Source organism: Gobio gobio, assembly GCF_949357685.1.
Source record: "Gobio gobio genome assembly, chromosome: 13".
Lineage (NCBI taxonomy): Eukaryota > Metazoa > Chordata > Actinopteri > Cypriniformes > Gobionidae > Gobio > Gobio gobio.
The window spans coordinates 17,548,275-17,573,972 of record NC_137106.1 but is presented as its reverse complement, the minus strand read 5'-3'; the positions used below and the strand labels follow the sequence as shown (position 1 = coordinate 17,573,972).

General features: G+C 40.2%; 1 protein-coding gene across 1 annotated transcript; it reads right to left on the bottom strand.

Moving 5' to 3' along the window:
• Positions 1-1,126: 1,126 nt before the first annotated feature.
• Positions 1,127-25,477, bottom strand: itpka (inositol-trisphosphate 3-kinase A). Its single transcript, XM_079832693.1, has 7 exons — positions 24,738-25,477; positions 15,002-15,101; positions 13,961-14,174; positions 12,059-12,263; positions 5,183-5,281; positions 4,392-4,463; positions 1,127-2,226 (listed from the first exon to the last, which is right to left on the bottom strand). Exons 1-7 carry the CDS (start codon positions 25,179-25,181, stop codon positions 2,023-2,025), a joined length of 1,338 nt encoding a protein of 445 aa, XP_079688819.1. The 5' UTR covers positions 25,182-25,477; the 3' UTR covers positions 1,127-2,022.
• Positions 25,478-25,698: the final 221 nt, after the last annotated feature.

The window sequence follows — 25,698 nt, the reverse complement described above, 5'->3', positions numbered from 1 at the left end:
AATCTCAGATCAGGTGGACTTTACAGGGTGTTTTAACTAGAAAGTAGCATTAAGGACCATTGATTCAGATTACATTTTTAGTTTTGTCCTTTGTTTTGAAAAACGAACACATTTGCAAACAGTTATGCTGCCTTTTTATTTAGGGTGTGTTTTGTGTGCGAAACGTCTTGTGTGAGATAATTGTGAGTTTCACAAAGGTGTTGCACCTGAATGTGTTAGAAGTAAATGAGGCATGTGATGTGGGGTGCAATTGTTGTGGCTGCTGCTGCTGCGATTGTATTGATTTCCTTGTCAATGCACTCCTCTAGGAAGCTGTTAAAAGACGACCACTTTAGCAGTCTATTTTTTTAGTAGTTTCCCATCAAAAATAAATTTATAGAAGTGCTTTTTATCTCCAAATGTCCTTATACTAAATGTTTAGCTACCCTGTGTTAATTGTGACTTTGTTTCTGCTGATTACATGCAGACAAATTACAACAAACACAATCACAAACCACATAACACCTCAGTGTGCGTAATGTGATGCATTTTGGAGTCTTACTCCTAATTATTCTCAAATGTTTTATTAGATATTGTAGTTTTTAGGTGAATAATGTTTTAATGTGAACATTTGTTTTTGTGTGCATTTTTAGTCGGGGACTGCTGAGAGGATCCTTTTGCAAATTTACAAGCAGGGGACACCTAGTTAAGTTAATTTTTGTCTTATTTAACCATTTAAAACTTTGACTGCAATTTAAGGAGCTTAAACTTCTTATCTTTTTGTTTGATTATAAAAAGTTATACATTAGCCAGCAAAATGAGTGCTGTATTCTTGAATTAATATTCATTTCACACTAAACTAACCCTTGTATTATGTAGCTGTAATATTTAATACAATCTCTCGGTTTTATTATTATTTTTGTTGGATTATGTTGAGGTCATCACTGCCAATCTTCTACATTTGTCTTTTTATGGAAGACTTTGCAGGGGCTCATTTCTAAGTGAATTTTAATGTACATGTACTACCTGTATTTTGTTATGTTCAAATATGGACGCTGCTGCGTAACAGCAAACTTTAAATAAATTGTTTTTGTCTATAATCCTGACATGAAGGACTATACTAAAATGAATTTCCGAAATACAGAATGATTTTTGAGCAGATGTTTTATTTGTCATAAACATACTGCACAGGGAACACTGTAATGAAACTCACCTGACCCCCCATCCCCCCCCAAACAAAATAGTGTCACAATGTTAAGTTTGTCTGATAATGAAACACTTTCAATGGTGTGCAGATATAGAAAATCAACACCGGTTCTTATACGCAAAACCAATACTATATATCCATGAAATCATCCAAATAATCTATTACACCACCCTTGATTGATCACTGAAGTCAAAGCGATTAATATCATCATATTGTACTATAAATGCACTAGTGTTGTGCATTAATCACATTGTATCATTGTATGCGTTTCATGTAGCACGTTGCAATCATGTGCTGCACCTACTGTACATGTTAGCAGTCAGTTGTGCAACGTCAATTGTTTGACTAGTGTTTGTTGGGCCTAGACATTGAACAATGTTGCTAACAACTAACCACGAGTCTGAAGAAATGATTGATTTTGATAGATTCCAGCATGCAAACTACCAGCCAAAAACTGACTGAATTTGTCCCTTATGATTGAAAAGTTTATGCTTAAGTGTTTGAAATTAGTTTTGTCGAAAAAATATACATTGTGCCTGTTCATTGTGATTTTTTTTTTTTTTTTTTTTACAAATTACATTTGTAATTAAAATATTTGTTTTTGAACTTCTTTTTGGGCATTGGGGAAGAGTAATCATTATACGATGCGCAATGACAACTAAACAAATTGTGTTTTTGAAACCACGGTCATGGTGAAAGGCTTTTTACAGCTTAATACTGTAAAGTACTTGCTCACTGGTAGTCTCCCCATAATGCACTGCAAAAGGTTTATAAGTGTCTATCAGCATGCCGTTGCTGTCGCCCGGACAGTAACTGAAAAGTTTGCCGTAAGAAGGTCACTCCCTGGCTAATAAGGAAAGGGTTTGCAGCAGGTTTTCAAGGCCCCATAAGTATCCGTCTTCTCGGTTGCCTTCCTCCCAGGGTCTGTAGTGATCCAGGTTCTGTCCATCTGGGAGAGGTGTGGTTTTACCAAAATCAATGAGCCAGACTTCAGCTCTCTCTTTGTGATCATGAATGAAGAGAAGCGAACTGCCAACGACCTGAAAGACATGCAACATTATGTTAACATGTGCACCAATAATTCAATGTTTTACAATAATCAAAGTAAGGAATTTCTATGGATGTATAGGATATAATTAGGCGCGTGATGAACATCGCAATGCCGATGTAACTGGGGTTGCCTATGTTGCCATCACGTTCTTCACACCGTCTCTCGATGAAGATGAGCAGAGACTGCTCAGAGAGTTGTGTTGGCAAGAGTTCAGCGATTTTGAGTGGAATGAAAATTTCACGGAAGATGTCACGCAGTTCATGAACAAGACAAATCATATGCGTACGTCCGAGCACATGCGCTTTGTAATAATGCGATTAAGGCGTTTACATGCCTATTTACTGCGATTAAAAATCGTCACACGCCACATTGTTCGATGCGAGTATGGTTACTATGATTATGAGCTTAATCGCATTAGTTTGATCAAAGTATTGCCTTTATATGAGGTCAAGTTTAATTGCAAATATTGCCAAAATCGCATTATGGGGATTAATGTTGAGGTGGACCCAATCATATGTAAAATCAAAACAATAGTTTTATTCGCTACGTCCAGTTACGCGCCAGTTACGTTTTTTTCGTAAGTTGAATATGGAAGGCCGTTACTTTAAAAAGTTGTAACTATTTAACTATATTTTATACACAAACACATCGCTTCGCTTCAGAAGGCCTTTATTAACCCTCTGGAGCCGTGTGGAGTACGTTTATGACGGATAGATGCATTTTTTTGAGCTTCAAACTCAATGGACCCTGTTCACTGCCATTATAAAGCTTGGAAACGTCAGGATATTTATTAATATAACTCTGATTATGTTCATTAAAAAGAAGAAAGTCAAATACACCTAGGATGGCTTGAGGGTAAATCATGGGGTAATTTTCTAATGAAAATTAGTTTCTAGTGAACTAATCCTTTAACCCTCTGGGGGTCTTCATTTATGGGTCACACTCAGGGTCTTCGGGTCAAAAATGACCCGGAGGGCGGGATTAAGATAAAAAAAGATTTGAGTAAAATCATTGAAATATATTTTTGTTCAATAATATTTTTTCTTTTCTTTTTTGGTGTTTTGAGATAATTTTATGATTAATAATTAATATTTATGCAATAATTATGACCCATTTTTTCCCATTGAATATAATAAAAAATGTATATATATATATATATAATTTTTTATTTTTATTTTATTAAAGCTGTATTTCATTTTAGAGTCAAGCCTAGGCCTCATGAAAGCAATTTTTTTAATGAGATCGGTGCCATCCGGTGGACGCATTGAGCATTTTTATCACACAATAGCACATTTTTACCACAATAGTGGATCTAGCGTTTTATAAAAAAATCGTAGCTTCATCGAAATGGTCCGAAACTTGGTGACTTTATTGGTACTTGGTATATAAACATCCCAAAAAATTGGGGACAGGATTGGAAAAGTCTAAGTGGTCGTAAAAAAAAATAGTCACATTCAGGACCTTCGGCCCAAAAATGACCCCCATAGGAAATGAATGGGAAATTAGTTTTTTTCTGCATACAATCTACAAATCAGAAAAAAAGGACTCAACAGTGAGGGGGTGAATCTCTAAAACATCAAGAGTGCAAAACAGACGAAAAAACTCACACACACACACACTTATACACACAAAAACACACGCACACACAAATTAACGCGTGCCATTCCAAAAGCGAATTGTGTTTTTGTGTGTGTGTGTGTGTGTGTGTGTGAGTTTTTTTGTCTGTTTTGCACTCTTGATGTTTTAGAGATTCACCCCTTCACTGTTGAGTCCTTTTTTTCTGCATCCTGGCTGATTTGTAGATTGTATGCACAAAAAAACTCTGTATTTTCATATTTTTGCCAATTTCCCATTCATTTCCTATGCGGGTAATTTTTTTTTTTACGACCACTTAAACTTTTCAAATCCTGTCCCCAATTTTTTTATGTGTTCATATACCAAGTACCAATAAAGTCACCAAGTTTCGGACCATTCCGATGAAGCTACGACTTTTAACATTTAAAAAAAAAAAGAATTCGGGTCAGAAATGACCGAAGACCCCCAGAGGGTTAAATAATAATTTGATATGAATCAGTAAATATTAACATTGCACAACTTAAAAAATAAATAAGGTAAAATTCAACATTACAGAACAAATCAAATATGGTATTTTACCTCATGTTTCTTGAAGAACTCGGAGGCTTTCAGTGCCTGTTTGATATCTTCAAGCCTTGTCATATAGCAGTTCTGTTTGGAAAAGGAGAAGAGCACAGCATTAATCAATAATTCAACTGGAATTATGCTAGAAGTGATTTTTTCAGTATTCACTGGAATGAGGCTCCACTAGGACATCTTGTAAGTGCAGTTTATTTTCTGTTGAGACTATATATCTTCCTGTCTTGCCATGACTCATTTTATCATCAACTTCAACCCTTGTTCCTTTAGAGGCTGTGGATTGCAGGTAATAATGTTGTCTAAAATGCTCAGTTTCCTGCACAGAATGATCATTTTGCTTCATTAGACCTTAATATATTGTTAGGCGCCATGGTATTCATTTAGTTTTGCCTGTATGTTTTTATTACTCTCAAAGTGACGGTAGCCACTGACTTGCATTATATGAATCCCCAAGAACCAGTCTTGATTGTTCAACTGAAGAAAAAACGAACAGCAAATCATTTTCGGGGGTGAACTATCCCTTTAATGTACCTTCCCCTTCATTTGAAGTGACATGTAGACCCCATACTGAACAGATGAGCTTTTATGATTCTATTTGAACTGCCTTGTTAGAGCATCACTCTGAGAGTAAACAATATATGGCCTTTTTACATCAGACATGTATATCCTGGATACAAAGTACCCAAGGTCTAGTGTTCATTAAGCTACGAACAGGATTGTTCCATGGAAATGTAGGTGTGCATGCATTATGTCACAGAACAGGTTGATCTAGTTCTCAAGAACTCACGCACAATTATGTTTTTATTGCCTTCGACGAAATCCTTAAAGACCTGAATGACGTCTTCCTTTGACCGGGTCTTTTTAAAGTCTGTGTTGCAGGTGTCCCCTCTCTGAAATAAGAAAACAATGTATTGTATTGTATGTAAAAACAAAAAAGTCAGATGAAAAGTTTTTACAAATACAGGGTTCTTGTAGTCATAGAAAACATGAAAATGTCAGGGAATTGTGAACGCTGGTAACACATCAGTAAAAAACATGTCTGTTAAACTTAATACACTAATTTAGTGCTTAAAAGTAGCTTAAAACGATTTGTGTTAGTTCATAAAAATATTAAAATAGTGCTTTAGAATTAATATATAATATTGTAAATTATATAACTAACTATATAACAAATTTAGTTATATTAATTATAAAACACGCATCTGAATACCTCTTAAGCAAACTAACCCTCCGGAGTAGGTCATGTTCAGAGATTGAGTTGCCATGGCTACTTACATACCCTGAAAGTTACCTCCATTTTTGGAACCGGAAGTTGAGGTTATCCGCTTACTCTTAAGCCTTGTTTATACTTTCGCCTGGCTCCGCAGCGCGAGCCTCCGCTGACTGCGCGCGCTCCTCCCCAAACAGACGAGGCGTTTATACTTGACGCGCTCGCCGTTGTGCTATTCTTTGAAACGACAGAGGGCGACTCGGAGTAATTGTTTTAAAAAGCGTCGAGAAGAAGTGGGCTAATGTACTGCTTTTGTAGACTCATTTTGTAAATATAAGCACCTAATTTGTATGTGCAAACTGGGTGCCGGTGTGATGAGACGTCATGCTCGGCTAGATTCGCCTAGAACTCGTTCATCTTCGGATGCGGAGTCGCGCGCGCTGTTACAAAAAATGCGCTGCACACTGCCAGGCGAAATTGGGTCTTGCGCACCCAACGCGCACGACCGCCCACTCCGCGTTGACGTCATTTTTGCCGCACGCACCCTCACGCTCTTGCGGATGCGTTGAGTATAAACAAGGTATGTCACATAACCTGCTTTCTGGAATACCCCCTGGTGTTTGGTTGGGTTCTAGTTTTTGTTTGTTTTATTGCTTGGTATTTCATGTCGTTATGTTTTTCATGTCATGTGATTCCCAAGTTCTCATTGGTCCAATGTTTAATTGCCTTCAGGTGTTTGCTCATTAGCAGTCAGTGTATGTATAGCCCTCATGTTACCTGGGGGGTATTCCAGAAAGCAGGTTATGTGACATAGTATGTATAAGAGTAAGTAAGCGGATAACCTCAACTTTCGGTTCCAAAAACCGAGGTAACTTTCAGGGTATGTAAGTAGCCATAGCAACTCACACTGCCCCGGAGCAGGTTCTGTTCCAGAGTTAGTTTACTTCAGAGGTGTTCAGCACATCCGTGTAAATTATCATCTCACACGTCGTTGATCTGCATAGTTTTCTATGCTATAATATATTTCTATGATTAAAAAAAAAACATACTGTATGATATATCTTACATTTCAAGCCATGTGGAAGCAAAATGACTAAACTTTTACAGCAATGTTATCTTTGTAAGCACAAACTGTTAGTTAGTTTAACCAGTCTCTCTTTTTATTCTATAATTAGCATCAAACAAACAATATAGTTCACAGTAATTAAACATGGGTGTTTATGTTGTTGGTGTTAATGTTGTTTATAAATCTATGTGGTGTTTGTTATATATTAGATAACCCAAAGCTGAAGATTCTGTTATTAATTACTCACACTCATGTTGTTCCAAACCCGTAAGACCTTCGTTCATCTTCGAAACACAAATTAAGATATTTTTGATGAAATCCGAGAGCTCTCTGACCCCTCCATAGACAGATATTTAAATTACACTTTCAAGGTACAGAAAGGTAGTTAAGACATCAGTGGTTCAACCTTAATTTTATGAAGCGACAAGAATACTTTGTGAGCAAAAAACAACAAAAATAACGACTTTATTCAATAATTTCTTCACATCGGTGTCAGTCTCCTGCGCAGTTTACATTGGTCAGCTCCTGCGTCAGCATGACATGCATGCGTCGTGGTGCTCACGTGAACAGCTTCAGCCAATGGTAAGCTGGCGTGCTGGTGTAGCTCTGACGTAACTCAGAAGCGCTACACTGTTTTTACTCGGATTTCATCAAAAATATCTTAATTTGTGTTCCGAAGATGAACGAAGGTCTTACTGGGTTGGGAACGACACGAAGGTGAGTAATTAACGAGAGAATTAAAATTTTTGGGTGAACTAACCCTTTAAAATCATGTGCAAATTCACAAGTCAGCACCTTTGTAGAGTATTTTCTCTTTAAAACTGCGGTGAACCAAAAACGCAGTTTGAAATCGCTAGTGTTTCTGACGTCACAAACTACCTTGTTAACCAATCATGACAACGTGCCGGCGGGCTTTAGAATATCATTAACTATTCTCTGAAGCAGTGGACGGAGTCTGATTTACCAAGTGAAAAATCTGATTTACCAAGTGAATTATGTATATGATGTATATTACGAAGTTATGATGAACTGTATGCCTTTCTCCCCATGACGTTGTTAAAAGCGTTTCTAAGGATACTGACTGATACTGAAGGCAGACTGAGATGGCAAACGGGAACATGGTTTGTGTAACATTAGCAACACATTATTAGCTGTTAATAACGTAGTCAAGCAAAAGAATAATCATATGAATTACCGTTATGTGTCCGACGATGTAAATAGCGGCATTGTGCAGCGTTCCCTTTCGAGAGAATCACTGGTATTGCGTAGCATACGCAAGGGGGAACTCCTGTTTCCTCGAGAATTGAAGCAAAAATTGTATCCTTAAAATTATCCATGTAAAACGCAGTGCAGCTGCACAGCAGACCTAGCAGAGCGTATGGACGTGCTGATTGGCTGTGCTGCGGCAACTGCATGAACCTATGGTGAGGCGACAGAAGGACCAATGAGGTGGCAGTAATGTTCCCGCCTTGAAAGTCCACCTGAATTAGCATAGCGAGACTATAAAAGACCCAGTCACGCCATAGGTACTCAGTTTAAATCTCCTTCAGCGACTCTTCACTTCGCTGATCTCTGGACCTGAAGCCGCCGTCGAAAGAGCACCTCAGCGGAACCCGTGCACCTTCTGAGGATGTCGGAATCATCCGCCTTCAGACGCCGTCGTTCCAGCTGCGCTATCCGGCGTTACCCTTTTTATCCGCTACGAGTGTTGTTTCAAATGCCTCGTTCTACGTGCGCATCGTGCAGAAAACCTCTGCTCGGTGGGGATCGGCACATCATCTGCGTGGCGTGTCTCGGCCTAGAACACGCCCTCGCTGCACTCTCCCAGGGTGGCTGCCCAGAGTCTGACGAGATGGCATTGCAGACCCTGCGGGCTCGGCCTGCCATCTTCAGCAACGATCCCTCTCCGGCTGCTCTCTCGTCTGGACCGTGCAGGAAGAAGTGCCGCAACCAGAGACAGCCTGAACAGCCTAGCGGGAACATGCCGGGTCAGTCCCCGCTTGTACCGCCACCTCCTGTTACGTTCACACAGGAGGAACAACGCCCCTCCCTCGCTGCAGGACCACAATGGGAAGAGGAAGATGAGGGTGGCCCAGACATCCCCTGTATGCGTTTCCTCCAGTCTCTTTGATACTGCAAGTGATCAAGAGAATCAGGGAGGAGAAATGCGCTATACTGCTGGTATCCCCGCTGTGGCGAAGTCAGACTTGGTACCCAGAGCTGACTCCGATGCTGGAAACAGCCCCATGGCCAATACCGCTGAGGAAGGATCTCCTCACGCAAGCGAAGGGGAGAATCTGGCATCCCAGACCCGATTTATGGGCCCTTCACGTCTGGCCCATCAATGGCTACCCGGGAACCTCCCAGAAAAAGTGTTAAATACCATATCACAGGCTAGAGCCCCCACAACCAGGCGGCTCTATGCTTTAAAATGGTCAGTCTTCTCAGACTGGTGCAGGGCACGGAACATGAACCCACAATCATGTGAGGTTGCGGAAGTGCTTCTCTTCTTACAAGAACTCTTGGACACGGGTCGTTCCCCCTCCACGCTCAAAGTATATGTGGCTGCGATAGCGGCACATCACATCCAAGTGACAGGTCAGTCCCTGGGGAAATGTGAGCTCATTACATGTTTCCTTAAAGGGGCTAGAAGGCTCAACCCGCCTCGCCCCCTTTCAGTTCCGATATGGGATCTTTCCACAGTCTTACAAGCTATGAAAGAAGCACCATTCGAACCGCTACAGTCAGTAAGCTTTAAGCACCTTTCGCTTAAAGTTGCTTTTTTACTGGCTTTAGCGTCCGTAAAGAGTAGGTGACCTTCACGCACTTTCAATAAGTGTGTCCTGTCTAGAGTTTGGGCCTAATGACTCCCGGGTCATCCTCAAACCGAGACACGGTTATGTGCCTAAAGTGCTTTCCACTCCATTCAAAGCACAGGTCATTAGGCTGTCAGCGATACCTCCTTCGGAAGGCGAAAAAGACGCAAGCTTGCTCTGCCCAGTAAGAGCGCTCAGATTGTACATAGAGCGTTCTGCAGCCTTCAGGCAGTCAGAACAGCTCTTTGTTTGTTTCGGTGGCCACACTAAAGGTAGTTCAGTCACGAAGCAGAGATCATCGAGATGATAGTAGATGCTATCTCGTTGGCTTATCAGTCTAAGGGCCTCATCTGCCCTACAGGCATCAGAGATCACTCCACGAGAGGCATGGCCTCTTCATGGGCCTGGTCTAGTGGCATTTCACTGGATGATATCTGTGCGACAGCAGGCTGGGCCTCTCCGTCCACTTTAATCAGATTCTATAATCTGGAGGTTCCTGCTTTGCAATCAGGCATTCTCTCCATATAACATACTGTGAAACACACCCATGTACTCACAAAACATTACAATTTCCATAAGCCCGACTCTGTCTGGTTTTATTATACATTCATATAAGGGCCCGATCATATCCGGCCCACTTATCTATTTATGATTACCCTCTTCGGAGCCCTCTAAGGACGGTTTCAAGGGTTTTTTTCATTCTCGCTATATGGGGCTGTAGTGCCTACATGCCCTAATGTGTGGAGATCCAGCACGCACAGCTTTTACATGGGTCCCCCTGAGTATGCTACGCAATACGAGTGATTCTCTCGAAATGGAACGACTCGGTTAATAACATAACCTCGGTTCCCTGAAAGAAGGGAACGAGTATTGCGTAGCAGGCCGTGCTTGTGCTCGCTCAGTGTGTCGCTTCAGTCGATCGGTAAACTGAGTACCTATGGCATGACAGGGTCTTTTATAGTCTCGCTATGCTAATTCAGGTGGACTTTCAAGGCGGGAACATTACTGCCGCCTCATTGGTCCTTCCTGCTCTGTCGCCTCGCCATAGGTTCATGCAGTTGCCGCAGCACAGCCAATCAGCACGTCCATACGCTCTGCTAGGTCTGCTGTGCAGCTGCACTGCGTTTTACATGGATAATTTTAAGGATACAATTTTTGCTTCAATTCTCGAGGAAACAGGAGTTCCCCTTGCGTATGCTACGCAATACTCGTTCCCTTCTCTCAGTGAACCGAGGTTATGTTAATAACCGAGTCGTTTACTACGGTAAGTTGGCCGACTGTATTTCTGAGCTTGTTCGAGTGGGGACGGGGCTAATTTGCATATTCATGAATCCGAGTATACTAAATAAAGCAAGGGTGTAGTAGAGTTACATTCAAGCTATTTTAGCTCACAAAGATTTTTTTCACAGTCTTATTAAAGCTACAAACGTTTAATCAAGAACAGCAAGTAATTTTTTTTAATTAACATTTATGACACACAGCATTAGTGGATGCTATCACTTTAAAAGTGGGGTAAGCGATATTTGTTTTTTTGATACATTGTTGAAATTTCAAATCAACCCAAAAAAAAAACACACCCCTCTCTTCATTGCTCCCCCTCCAATCCTAACCGTCCGGCTCCAAATCAGCTTCGAACCCCGATCGCTGGCATGCGAGGCACACTAACAAGGACGCTAAACGGTAAACACAGCATTCTCTAGCAGTCATCACCCTGCACAACTCTTACTAGCCTCCGTTACAGATGCAATGCAAGTGTGGATGTCTACCGTATTTATCGGAGCAGAAGCGCAACAAAATTATGGTTCATGAAAAATAAAGATGATGAACGAACGAATGACAATGAAGCACAAAAACAGCACAGCAGCTCCAGACAAACAATGACACTGAAAACCAGTGTTACCAACCTCCACTCCGTGTCTGTTTTCAGGCCTTCACGCTTGGCTCTTTTGTAATATCAGGTCCTAAAGCTTTTTCCTGATCATAACCCTTAATTTTCCAGTGATATTCTTATGAGCTGTTCTCTTTTGTAATGTCTCTCAGGCATCTCTCTTCCAGCAATCTTTCTTCAAATCTCCCTCTTGCTCGTTCTCTTCCCTCCACCGTCATACGTCCCCTAATGTTGATTGGCTACATGTTTGTTGTTGTGTCGGTCTGACTGCATTTTTTAGATATCACTTACCGCACCTTTAAGACCTGCCGCTGCTGCACAATGACAGATCTCACATGCATCTCATTTTCTCATGACTTTTTACGTTCATTTAAGACTTTATTTAACAAATTTAAGAATACTCTTATCAGGATACTCTGCAAAAAAAAATTTTTTCCCCCACAACTGTATGTGTTGTTCGGAGAACTTCATTCTGGCGCGCGTCTTTCTTTTCGTCGTGTGTGTGTCACATAGACAGGACATTCACAGACAGCGTGTTCTCTTTTGTCTTGTTGCGCTTGAAAGGTTCTAAAAGCATTTGCACGAATAAGAGCGTGATCGTACAATGTAACGCTAGCCAAAGGATGACAGAAAAACAGATGCTGGGATGTGAACAAGCAGGCTGTGATTTTTAGGCACTGTGGCTACCTTGATACCCTCAATGCGGAAGCCCAGAGTATTAGTAGAGCTGAGACTTTCTCTCCACTGCATGTAACGTGGTTTGGTGACTGCCTGCTGTTGCTTCTCTTCTGCTGTTGGAGCCTCGCTGTCCACCTCCAGCATCTTATTATACAAGTCCTCACGCAGCTTTGGCTTCACCCTTGCCCGCACCAGCTCCTCCTCCAAATATGTCCTGAAAGAAAGAAAGTTGAATTGGATATTTAATTACCTGGAAAGGGAGCAACCTGGTGGAATTGTCTATTAATCATGGCTGAAATGTTGATTCAATCATGTGCGTTTTTATTTCATGCAAGCTTGAACTTTACTTGACTTCCTGTGTAGGAAGAGGAAGTCACCAAGGGACTCCTTGCACAAAATGTCTCTCAGAGTGTGAATGCGTGAAATGCATGTGAGAAGGAAGCCCTCAGGGACGCCCCGTGTCTGCCTCGCTAAGCATGCATGTAAGTTTTGACTGCATGTGCACAGGAAGTGGTTATTATTGTGTGCGGAGAGAGGGCCTCTCTCTTCATGAGCCCCACCCATTGCCCTGACAGGATGCAGGCCAACAACCAGAACAGGTGTTTCAGCAGGCAGAGTAAACTCATCATACACAATATGTTAGCATGACTATGAAAAGAGAGGATTAAATATTTTAGCATAATAAGTAATAATTACGGTTCTATTTGTAATATTAATTGTATTCCAATAATAAATATTTAATATTAAATTATAACATATAGGCCCAGTTTCACAAACAGCGCTTAGACTAAGCCAGGATTAGGCCTTGGTTCAATTAGGACATTTAAGTAGCTTTTTTTTAAACGTGCCCTAAAAAAACATAACTGGTGTGCATCTTGGGTCAAAACAATGGCACTGACAGATTTTAAGATATGTCAGTGCAAGTTGCTTTCAGTTAAAACAGCTCATACATGCATTTTAGTCTGAGACTAGTTTAAGGCTCGTCTGTGAAACTGGGGGATATACTATTAATTATATTATATTAATGTTATATTTAAATATTTGCACTACTCTTTCTATTTCAAATAGACGCTGTTCTTTTGAACTTTCTGTTCACCAAAAAATACATTCCCACAAAAATATCGACAATAATACAAAATGTTTCTTGAGCACCAAATCCGCATATTTGAATGATTTCTGAAGGATAATGTGACAATGAAGACTGGATTAATGATGCTGAGAGTTCAGCTTCGCCATCTCATATACAATACACCGATCAGGCATAACATTATGACTTCACTGGCAGGTGAAGTGAATAACAGTGGTTATCTCTTCATCACGGATATATTAGGCAGCAAGTGAACATTTTGTCCTCAAATTTGATGTGATAGAAGCAGGAAAAATGGGCAAGCGTAAGGATTTGAGCGAGTTTGACAAGGGACAAATTGTGATGGCTAGACACAATATTGTATACAATACACAATATAATATAACATAATATAATAATGTTATGCCTGATCAGTGTATATTAAAAACGTTATGTATATTAAAACAATATAACAGTCCTTTTAAATAGTAATCATATTTCAGTTGTACTGTATTTTTGATCAAATAAAAATGGTCATAAATAATTGTATTTTATATATATATATATTATTAGGTAATTATTACGTTTTAAGTGATTTGCATCATAAATTTGGATTATATAATTCTGTGGTTCTGTGACCTTTTTTTGAGCATACAAACAATTAAAAGCTCATCAAGCATTTTTTGTATCCCTTTGTAAACATTGAATATACAAATACATCATAAAGAAATAAAGTACGAGAGAATTAACAAAAGACATAAAATAAACTCCAAATTAAGATACTTTAATTTGAGGCAACATGTGTCTGTGTAAAAAAAGGAGCATCTGTTGTCCAATCACTGTACCTCACTCCCATCTTGCAGTCCATGACGTTCGGCAAATCAAAGTTGGCCAACAGGTCTTTCATTTTGAGAAAGAGCTCTCCGTCTCTCTCTACCACTCCATAATAGCTGGGCACGAAGGAATGTAAAGCATCCTCTTTCAGCCTCTCAAAACACAACTTCTCATTCTCAGAGAACTTCTTCAGTATGGAGCCCTCATCCCCTGCTTTAAAGCTGCCTGGGCAGAAACACAAACACAAAGGATGACTGGAGTCACTGGAGCACATATAATCAACACTGAGCCGCTCAGCCAGTCAACCAGATCTTAGTCAGCCTTTATCATCTGTGAAAATTAATGTTACATGATGAGTTAAAAATTGTAAATAATGTACTTAGATATTGTATGTGTTTTTTTTTTTACATATCTGATATCTGCAGCAAAAGATGTGTTAATTAAAATAAGATCATACGTAGAATGTTATGGTCTTTGACTATGTGAGTCACGCGTCATCACATAACACTGCTCATAACCACTTCCCTAAAAATTTTATCAAATGACTTTACTTCCCCATGTATTTAAAAGCCCTGTTTACAATAAAACAGCTGGACAACATTAGCTAAAATCAGTGGTGTTTTCACAAAGGCAATATGTCTGCAAATACATTTGAACGAGAGAATTACTGGTTCTTGCAGTACAGAAATAAATAAGCTCCAGATTCAGAAAGAAGTTAAAAAATAAAAGCAAAGACACAAAATATGCTTTTTACACTATTACTGCATGTAGTTATTAGATTTCTTTAAGCAATCATTTTTATTTATGTAAAAAATAATTGCTTTCCGAGATAACAACAATAATAAACTAAAAAGCATATTCAAGTCTGATTTGGTTTTGATAAATAATATGTTAATAAATAATTAATGTTAATAAATTAATGGTCCCAAGCATAGGGTACAATGCTGTTCCATATGCATTTAACCCGGAAACTGTGCAAGCTGTGCAGATATGGAACTGAAACAGGAATTTAAATCAGACTAAAATGTGCAGCATTTTTGGGTATACTGTACCTTTATGGCCTGCTAACTGAACCCAGGACAGGCGTCTTCGTTGTGAGGCCACCAAAGGGCAATGGACAAGTGTCTTCAGCTTCCACCAAGCATTGCTTTGCTGGAACACATTAAAACATAATCATCCATTAATCATGCATTAAATATTTCAAATACTCTGCTGACCGTATGTAAAGCTCAACCCTTGACCACCCGACAACAAGTCTGAGATTGGATCCCAAATAAGAAGAGTGACCAATGACCGAAACCAGCTGGCGGTGTTTTTTTTTTAACACTGCACAATGTTCTTTAAGTGTGTAAGACTGACTCACACTCGCATGGTCTCAGTTGGAGCTGTGAAGCTCAGTAATTCAGCACTGCACTCCAAAATATAGACTATAGACAAATATAAAATTTGTTTTGCTACCCATTTCAAATGAGCATTCCGGAAGCTATTCTGTTAATTTGAGAAGTAACATTTGCATTGCACTCTTAGCTACCTTCGCTTCATTTAATGTCTGTATGAGAGATGGTGGTCCAGTGGTTTAAACCATGGAACTGATACGCAGAATGTTGCTGGTTCAATCCCCAGTCACCACCAGTATGTCCTTGAGCAAGGCACTTTACTCCATGTTGCTCCAGGGGGATTGTCCCTGTAATAAGGGCACTGTAAGTCGCTTTGGACAAATGCATAAATATATAATATAGGTCAACGTGAATTGTGTTCACAATGCATTTTACTTTTATAATGTGACATACAACTGTGTAGCAGGATATTTAGTGAGGAAAAATTTAGGATGGGCTATCGTTTTATCCATTTGATCCAATTTGGTCCACTTTTTCTCTGTTGGAATAACATGCAATGATGAATTGTTCATAATAAGACCAGCGATTTAAAAAAGGAAATAGGGTCCATTTTGATTTTACATCAAAGTCGCAATGAAAATAGAGGAAGTCACCAACGTTCCATCAACATTACGTCGAAGACTGGCAAATGGGGTCTTACTTGAGAGCCACTCCCGGCCGCCCACGGCGGCCCACATCCACATTCAGATTTTTGCTTCAAAGCTGAGTGGTTGCATACAGTGATCATTCTCTTCCAATCGCCTCACAAAGAGCGTTTTCTGATTCTAAAAGGGCTTTCAACCGAGAGATCTCTTCTAGCGTCATGCATTCCTTTTTTATCAACACTGAGAAAATTGCGTTTTTAAAAAAAAAATGCTATGTCTGGAACAGATTCACAATGATGATCAAAACATAGATGGAGTAAATCGGGTCCATCAACACCCCCAAAGCTTGCACAGTCCTATACCACTTCCTGGTTTGACATTTCATTCGGTAACATTAGGCAGTTTTTATGTATATGCTGTTCAATGTTATTTTACATATGCATCTGCTTACATAAGATATTGCTTATTTCTGCTTATTTTCTTCTTCGCCTGTGTTTTGATCAGGAGATTCAGTACTCTTTCAGAAGATGTGTAATAGCCCCCCTGCCTACTGTATAACAGTGCAAACACGGAAAGCCGGAAATTTCTGTCAATGGTGGGGATGGGTTGTCTCACAAATAGGGATGCTCATTTCGGTTAATTTTCCCGACGACAACCGCCGCTCATTATCCAATTATTAACTGTTAACTGATAAGATTATAATATTGAATTGTCATTAAATAAATATACAATTGACGAGTGTCTGTGACCCGTTAAATATACGTGTTTTCCACGGTAGGGTGTGCCGGTTTCAGAATTGGTGATGACGGTTATGATGTGAGTCAAATGTGACGGTTTGTAACATAACCGTCGTCGGGGGGGGGGGGGGGGGGGTGATGATGATGTTCGTCTGTTATAGGACAACTTAGTTTGAATAAACGAGCAGACACTGATTACCTACTTGCTATAAGTTTATTTAAATACACACAGTAAACAAATCCTTAACAAAAAAAAACCTTTGCAATGAACATGCTTTGTTTTAAATAAATCACACACAGTAAACTAATCCTTTAAAACAAGTCGGCTACTTAAATTCTATAAGAGCTGCATAAAAATTAATGAGTAGCCTAGGCCTAAATTACAAATGATAAAATCTACATACCTTTTTCAAAGAAAAAGAAAAAAGTCGAACAACGACTGTTGTAATAATACCTTAATTAAACTAACTACATACAGGAAACAAAGAAAGTGCAATGACATTTTAAATTCCTAATCTTTTTCGACTTCCAAGTTCCGTGACAGGAACACCAACATGTTCACTTTACTCGGTTTTAGTGACGATCTGACAGGGGTAGCTATGTTACCCGCAGTGCTAAAAACTCGCTCTGATGCTGTGCTTGTAGCACAAATACACATGTATTTACGTGCCAATTTTGCTAAGAGCGGATAGCGTGTTTCATTGTCTCTCCACCATGCTAGTGGATTAGCCGTAGAGTCAATTGGTTGTTCTTGGAGATAGCGGGTTAACTCCGTGTCAGCGCGCGCTCTGATCGGTAAAGGGGCAGAGATTTCAGACCTCCGTTTATTAAGGAGATCGCCAAGATTTCTCTTCTTGGTAGGGGGTGATGCACAGTGACAGACCTCTCCCGAATCATCTCCAGCAGTAGCAGCCTCCGAAGCACCACTAACTCCGCCTCCGTTTCCCTCGTCAGCTGAGGGAACCTATCTAAAAAATGATTTGTTTTTTATTTATTTTTTTATGTTTGTAAAAAATATTTTAATAACACGGTTTTGGCGGTTATAGAGTTCTAATGACGGTGTTTAACAAATAACCGTTGGTCTCACGGTTATATACTAACCGTCACACCCCTATTTCACAGGTTTATTTTACCGTGAAAACCGCAGCAAACAGAATAGATCAACAACAGAACCTGGATTCACACATTATCAAATGTTCACGCACCTGCTGACAGAAAACATACTCTCAAGCCTTGTTTATACTTTCATCTGGCTCCGCAGCGCGAGCCTCCGATGACTGCGCATGCCTTGTCCGTTTGGGGATGTGTTTACTCGACACACTCGTCGTTGTGCTATTCTTTGAAATGACAGAGGGCGACTCGGAGTAATTGTTCTATAAACCATCAGGAAACATTGACGAGAAGAACATGCGTGACAATGTTTACTTTAGTAAACTTTACCAAAACCACACTACGAAAAGCCTTAAACAAGGCTTCAGATGGCACTGATGCCCCTGGAATACAGAGATAACGCCTCGCTAGAGCGGCCAGCCTTGGGAAGCACCTTTGCTTTCCACCAGTCTAGAGCTTGTGCTACTGCTGTATTTTAATGCCGCGTAGCATATTTTGCAAGTCAAAATGGTCCCACAGAGTATGCCTACTTTTTTTCCATTGCTTCATTTTGCGAAATACGTCTGTTTAGACACGTGTGGTTGCACGTGTCGACGCGACCCATGAGTTAACAAATACAGAATATTTTTCTTTAACCATGCAGCCAAAAAAAAACAAAACTGTTTAACTGATAGTATTAATCGGTCAAAATTCGTACTTTCGGTTAACGGTTAAACGGTCAATATGAGCATCCCTACTCACAAATGATGTAAATTTTCGTTAATAGCGAGGAAAGAGTTAAGTGCAGCAAACCCCCCCTGGGCACATCAGCACAAAAGAGCAGATTTCCCTAAAAGAGCAAGCACGAGTGGTGAGCGTGTTTTTAAAGATGTCTTTCCGTCTGTGTTTTTCTGGATGCAGTCGTTTCCTGTCCTCATCTGATGGCCACGATCACTGTCTCACATGTCTGGGCTGCGAGCATGCCAAGATGACGTACGTGGATGGCATTCAGGGTTGCCAACTCTTACGCACTGTCTCACGCTCTCACTCTGCCCAAGTAAATCTCACGTCAAATTGCCAAACCTGCTTTTGATATGAACCAAAGTCTAAATTTTTACTTTTTTTTAAGTTTTAATATGGAATTTAAACAATAAATAGCGCTACTGTAATGACTTTGGTCTGATCTTGTTTTTTCTTTGTGTCTCCGTGTTTTGCGTGCTTTGTTTATCTTGCGCACATGGTCTTGGTTGACAAGTTAGACAGGTGTTTCGCTGTCTTTGTGTCAAGTCAAGTCAAGTCAACTTTATTTATATAGCGCTTTTAACAATTTAGATTGTTTCAAAGCAGCTTTACAGTGTTAAACAGGAAAATAATGCAGCATAATTTTATTCAGCCGTATAGCCATTCTATTACATGGTGTTACATGGTGTTTCCCCTCCCACTCGTTATCCCTAATTCTCATTTGTGTTCACCGTTACACCTGTTGCTAATTTCCCCTCATTATTCTCCCCTATATTAGATCCTCTCTTTCTCACTTGTTTGTCCGACCGTTGTTATATGTTGTGCAACGCTTTTGCTCTTGACCGACTTTCGTCATTGTCAAGTCCTGCCGTGTCGTGCTTTTCCAGGCTCCTAGTGCTGTTTGTTTTCTTGTTTTATATTTTTTTGTTCTACTTCCTCTCTCCCTCTCGCCCGCCAGACCTTTATTCCTTTGATACCTGCCCAGGTGATCCCTGCTCTGTGGAAGCTCGGAATCATCGCTCCAGTCCCTCTCAGCGCGCTCACCGCTCTCTTCAGGGAATTCCTTCTCTGCGCACTCGTCACTATCACCGGGGAATTTCCCCTCTGCGCGCTCATTGCGCTCATCTGAGAACTCAGTAGAACTTCTACATTGCGTCATTGGTGACGTTGGGAACCGTCCTTGTTTAATGGTGCTCACCGGACCTGTGGACATTTGATTTGGATTATTTTTTCTGTTTTTTGTTCCTGCTATTTTTTCCCTGTGTCCATTTCTGAGCTCAAAATAAACTCTTCTGTTACCTGCAACTGAATCCGTATTATTCCCTGACTGCTTTGGCACTAATGTGGCATAACAGTTAAAGTTAAATAACTTACAGTTAAAAAATTACTTGCGTTTCAAAGACAAGCTGCTTCCTTATGCCTCCTTTGCCAGTCCCTCGCAGGAACCACAAAGCCAGGTAGTAGTCACACCACACTCACTGCCTCTACTTCGGGATGCTATGCTCCCCAGCTCTCCTCTCAGACCAACCCGAGATCTGTTATGCGAACACAGGGACCTGGTGCTCAGGCACGTCAACCATCTGGTGCTTCAAGGTCAACTAGGAGTAAAGCAAGCTCTCCCCTGTGCAGAGCATCTCTTTTCTGAACTGTCTGAATGCATTCAGGGGGAAGACAGCGGTTCCACTGAAACAATTTCAGAGGCTCCTGGGACATATGGCAACCACAACAATGGTAACGGGACTCGGATTGATGCATACGAGAACACTTCAGAACTAGCTACATGGACTGAGAGTTTGGGGATGCCTAGGTAGACCTGTTTGACTGCACTCCTGACTGCACTCAAGAGGGTGGAAGACCTGTTATCGAATCAGATCTCTTCTTACATAATCCTGAGACCCGTCCTGGATACGTGCCCAAAGTTCCCACCAGGTGAACTTGGTGGTGAACTTGCAAGCACTACCCCTGGAGGAAGCAGATCCAGCCCTTGCATTGCTGTGTCCCGCACCTTGACTTATTCCACTCAGAGTGTTGCCTCCTCCTGGCCGTTGGTGTGGGGCGCTTTGGCAGACATCTGCAGAGCTGCATGCTGGGCGACAACTAATACCATGGTGAGATTATACAATCTCCGGGTGGAGTAATTTTTTTCCCTGTGTCTTGGGTACAAACCGTTAATGTGCAGGAAGGCTTGCTCTGTGTCTCACCCTTTAAGGGGGGTTACGAGCGTGGTCGTGGCTGAAAAAAAAAGGGAATAGAGAACAAAAGCACTCTTCCCATGCAGTAACATGCAAAAGGAACAGCAGCTGCTACCGTCTCCATGGTAAGCATTGCCCCTTTCATACTGTAGGCATTGAGGACTATTATTTTTTGGGCTGGGTAGGATTACGACTGTATGAGGGCAGTTGCAAAAAGGGCACGTTACAGCTTGCCAGTATCTGCGTCTCCGACACTCGTAACAGTTCAGTGGCTGTGGCGCTTTCCATAGGGACCCCATTTGTCAGTCTTCAACGTAGCATTGAACATGACGGAAAGATAGGTTAGAACGTCTTGGTTACTTCGCTCCTCAGTATAAACCTGAATGAATGGATGTGTGCCACCATCTTAAATAGCCGTATTTACAGGGGAGTAGCTTGGCATGCAATCTCCACTTGCTAATACCACTGGCCGTTTTCTACAACTCAGAGATGATTGGGAGTCCAAAGTAAGACCTCATTTGTCAATCTTCAACAAAATTCGTCCTGTGACCTATAGAAAAAATAACTAGGGTGGGACATGGTTCTATTCATTGCTTGTTGATTGAACTAAGGCAGATATTAACTTGCAGTTATATTTATAACTAAAAAATAACTTGCAGTTGATCGTACAGTAAGCAAGGGGTTGGGTTTGAGTGAACTAAAGGATTGGAGAAGTCGTTTCACCAGAAGATTAAATTGTGCCATTTTGATTAAAATTATGAGGTCAATAAATGAATACAGGCATTGGGTCGATTTTCATTTCATAACAACTTTGTAAATATTTCTAATATATTATTTGAAAAAATGTCCTTTAGGAGAATAGATACAGCATATGTTGCAATCTAAAGGGTGTAGCTGAAGTGCAGTGTTTGTTCTTCCACTTGATATGGAAATAAACACGTGTGTTACTTTCTACCTCTGCTTATGAAGCAGAATCAGATGATTCAAGTTTGCCAACATGTTCAAATCTCCCTCAGGTACAAGAGCTGATCTGAAAACCTTCACAGTGCAGCCATTATTGAGCCTTTAAATTGGACGTAGTACATAAAACTGCTTTAGAGGGTTGGACAAGATCCAGAGACTACATCATATTTAAAGTCGAGAAGGCTGCGTACGGCCCTGTATAAATACAGAGAAACGCCATAAACTAAAGGCTATGCCCTGCACTTTTTTGGAACTGTGCATACACACATTTTAACACGCCCATAACTAAATATTGAACTGGACAGTCATACAGACAATTCAAACATTATGGTGCCAACTCTCAAACAACTACCAATCATGATTTATAAAAGTATGACATGTTTCTACAAAAACATAAAAAGCTTTACCTTCAGTAAACATATCACATACTGAATCACAAAAAACAGTCAACACTCTGTTCTTTGCAACTGAAAATTTGATATTAAGAACAAGGCCTTTATGAATTGAAATAAAAAAAAATCAGGACGAAAATGTTACACTAAAAGCTGAATGTGCCATCTATAGTATCTTTTGTTTGCTAGATAGTCAAAAAGACACAATTGTCACAACTGTTTTTCCACTATTATAGTGAAAATGTGCTTCTGAACTACAAAAGTGGCATATGTTTACAGCTGAAAACATTCTGACTGTGAGTATTTAAGAATATAAAACTGACCTGAAGTTGGTCTACCATCAAACTGCGGATGGAAACTTGTTTGTGTCTGTGGCTTCTGCCTAAATGTCAAGCGGCAATGAGTTTATGTTTTGATATAGGCAGATAAAATGAAACATTGCCACTTTGTGACACTGCATGTGCTTTCCTTCCCAGAATATTAGAGTCTGGAACAGGTCTGTGCATACATTACATTCAAAAGCTCTGAATGGCTTTTTACAGTGTCATTGAGATCGGCTTTTATTGTGACGAAGAAGATCAACATTCAATCAGTTCATTCAGTGCAAGAAGACTTTCTGAAAAGGAAACGGTAGATACTATGCAGACATGGCGTCCACCGTCCAGATTTACAGAGGCAAAGTGTTTAACATACAATGACAGCGAAGGCCTTCTATGGCTGTGAATGAGCCTGAGGACTACATAACATATCCATTCAAAACAATCACAGACATGGCAGAAGAGAGAAACAAAATGTTAGGAGATGACCGGTCAGATTAATTGATCTATTAAGCATTGTGTTAAATGTATTATTTGTACATTATTATTTCTAATTCTCTTCACTAGTTCGCTAGTTTTTTTGGTAGCTAAGATTAGCCATTATTAGAAATCATCAACATTGCTTGTCCCATCCACTAACAGGAATATTTTCTAAACAATTTGCAAAGGTCACACTTTGAATTCACACACTGTTACAGAAATTAACAACATGTGAGTAGCGATATGAAAAGAAAAAAGGCTTTGGCACATAGTGGTTAAGCCTGTTGAGCTTGTTATTTTAACGCTCAAAGTGCTGCCAGGTTATTAAAGCTGCACGCCTGTGATATTTGCTGAACTCAATCTACACTGAAGGCACTCAATGCAAACAAAAAATAAACAATTCCGATTAAAACTCTGAACAGCCTACTTTGTAAACAATAAGGGAGAAACATCGATCTGCTATGGATGGATGGATATTTCGGTTATATTTTTTGTGACACAACTGCAAATATTTCATCAGAAAGAACACACATGAGTCACCTGATCCAGATCTAGCCATGTGTTGTCTCACAAATACAGTACTTTTGAATTGGCAACATGGTGAACAGACATGATTTCACAATTAGAAGCAAGTACAGACAAACAGACGCCCACACATGCATACCATAATGATGAACGTGAATGCGCTCTACAAACGATTAAACACATAGCGGGCATTGTGTTAATGGTGGAAATACGCCGATTTCAATTCAAAGTTTTCTAATGCCTCAGAGTTACAAATGAAGATAGAGCAACAGGTATCAAACGCCTCATTGGCAACTCAAGAACAGATCGAAAAGGATTTCATAACTTTACAACAAAACAGTTCCTAAGGGCATCCGGCATAAAACCTGTGCCAAATCAAATGTGAGTGTGAAGCAGACCCTGCAAATGAGTGGGAATAACGCTAGGAAGATGGACAACACAACAGTTCCTCATTATTAGTCTCATGTTCTCATTTTATTTAGTCTTCTTTTATTTAGTTTAAGAAGAGATGTATAAAAATAATAAAGAGGCCCTCATTTAATTCACCCCAAGTCTCTCTAAAAGTTTATTTCTATTTATCTCATGTGTCATATATTGAAGACAGGGACTAGTTGTCACATAGTGAAGTTGTCACAAATGTGTCTCTCAGTTAGTAAAAGCTTTTGAGCCAAAAGTCCACTTACACAAATGTGTGTTGCCCAAGAAGTGGTTTTGTATGTGGGTTTCAAACTCCTATTTCTATAAGGTCAAAGTCCTAGTTTTAGTTTGAAAAATTAAAATGACAGAATTACCATACAAATATATAATAAATATATGATAATAAAAATGCATGCCAAGACAATGCTTATATTTTTGTAGTTGCATTAATTATCTTGTGTCGTTTAATGCCAGATTCAAGTGTGACAGCTTGCCCCTTGTAGTAACATGATAACACAAGGCTGTCACAAAAGATCAGCATCTGTCTGAAGAACCGCATTTGTTTTCCTGGGCAATAATAGTGGCAATAGCAATAGCTTACTGCAGCAAAAACTACAAACTTAAAAAACACATTATTCTGATAAAAAGTCTCAAGAGTAAAAAGTGTGACAACTGTAAAGCCTACTATAAAACCTACTGTCAAATAGCCTGACTACACTCTTATAAAAAAAGTTTCAAAATGGGGTTTTCACACTCAAGAACCATTTTGGGTCCCCTAAAGAACCTTTCAGTGATCACTCTGTTCTTAAATTATTTCTTAATGCAAAGGAGCATTTAATAATGGGAACTTTCCATGGACGTTAAGGGTTGTTCAGGCTAGAGGCCAATAAAGAAACTTTATTTTTGTTAGTGCCTCTTCATTGGTTATAGCACGTAAATCACAACATAACCTACCTCTCCTGAGTCTACGGAGTCCCCCAAATGTTCCAGAGTCACGATGCCTTTGCTTTTGGTCTCGTTATCGCTGAGGATGTCATCCTCAGATTCGTCAAACGCCGTTGAGGAGCCGTTGGAAGAGATGGAGGAGTTGGAGAGTTTGCGTCGCAGTCGCTCGTTCACCTCCTCATCGAGATCCTCCTCGGTGATCTCCCGTGAGTCCCCATCAGACGTGATGGTCACCTGCGGCACTCGGCACCCTCTCCCCGGCTTACCGTCGCAGAGAAAGCCTGCTTGCCCACTGTACTGTTCCGCCATCTGTGCTTGATCATCACAAATCTCTGTTGATGAAAAGTTTCCTGCGCGTCCTCCTCCTCCTCCTCCTCTCCCTGATCCGTCGCAAACAGGAGACGAACGGGAGAACACCGCCTCTCTCAGCGACCTCCGCCTCTGTTTGGGCATCGAAGTGACAGGAGGGTTCAGATTAACCCCCCTCTGTCCGAGGGGCCACACTCTGCTAGTATGGGGGGGCCCTAAAATAAATCCAGCGTATCGCCACAGAGATATTCAGTCGGTTCAGTCCAGATAGGCTATTTTATTTCCAGTAAGTTACATAACAAACGATCTCCACCCAGGAAAGTTTGTTTGGCTTAGTGTGAATCTGTGAACGTAGCCGACTACATTCACAGCCAGGGAGCTGTCAACAGCGCTCGAGCTCTGTGAACACACATCTTCCGCATTTGAAACGTTCACCGCTCTTCCTGACTTTTAATTTGTTTGACTTTTGCTTGATAGCTCATTTCCTTATTCAATGTATTCGATCATAGCCTACTGCTGTTTTTTATTATGTATCAGTCACATTAATTACATGCTATAAACGTATGTTATATGCAACAATATAAAGCATTGTTTATCCCATTACAAATTATTTTGATTGTTTCTCAGATGTATGTTAAATTACAATTGAAAATACATTGTA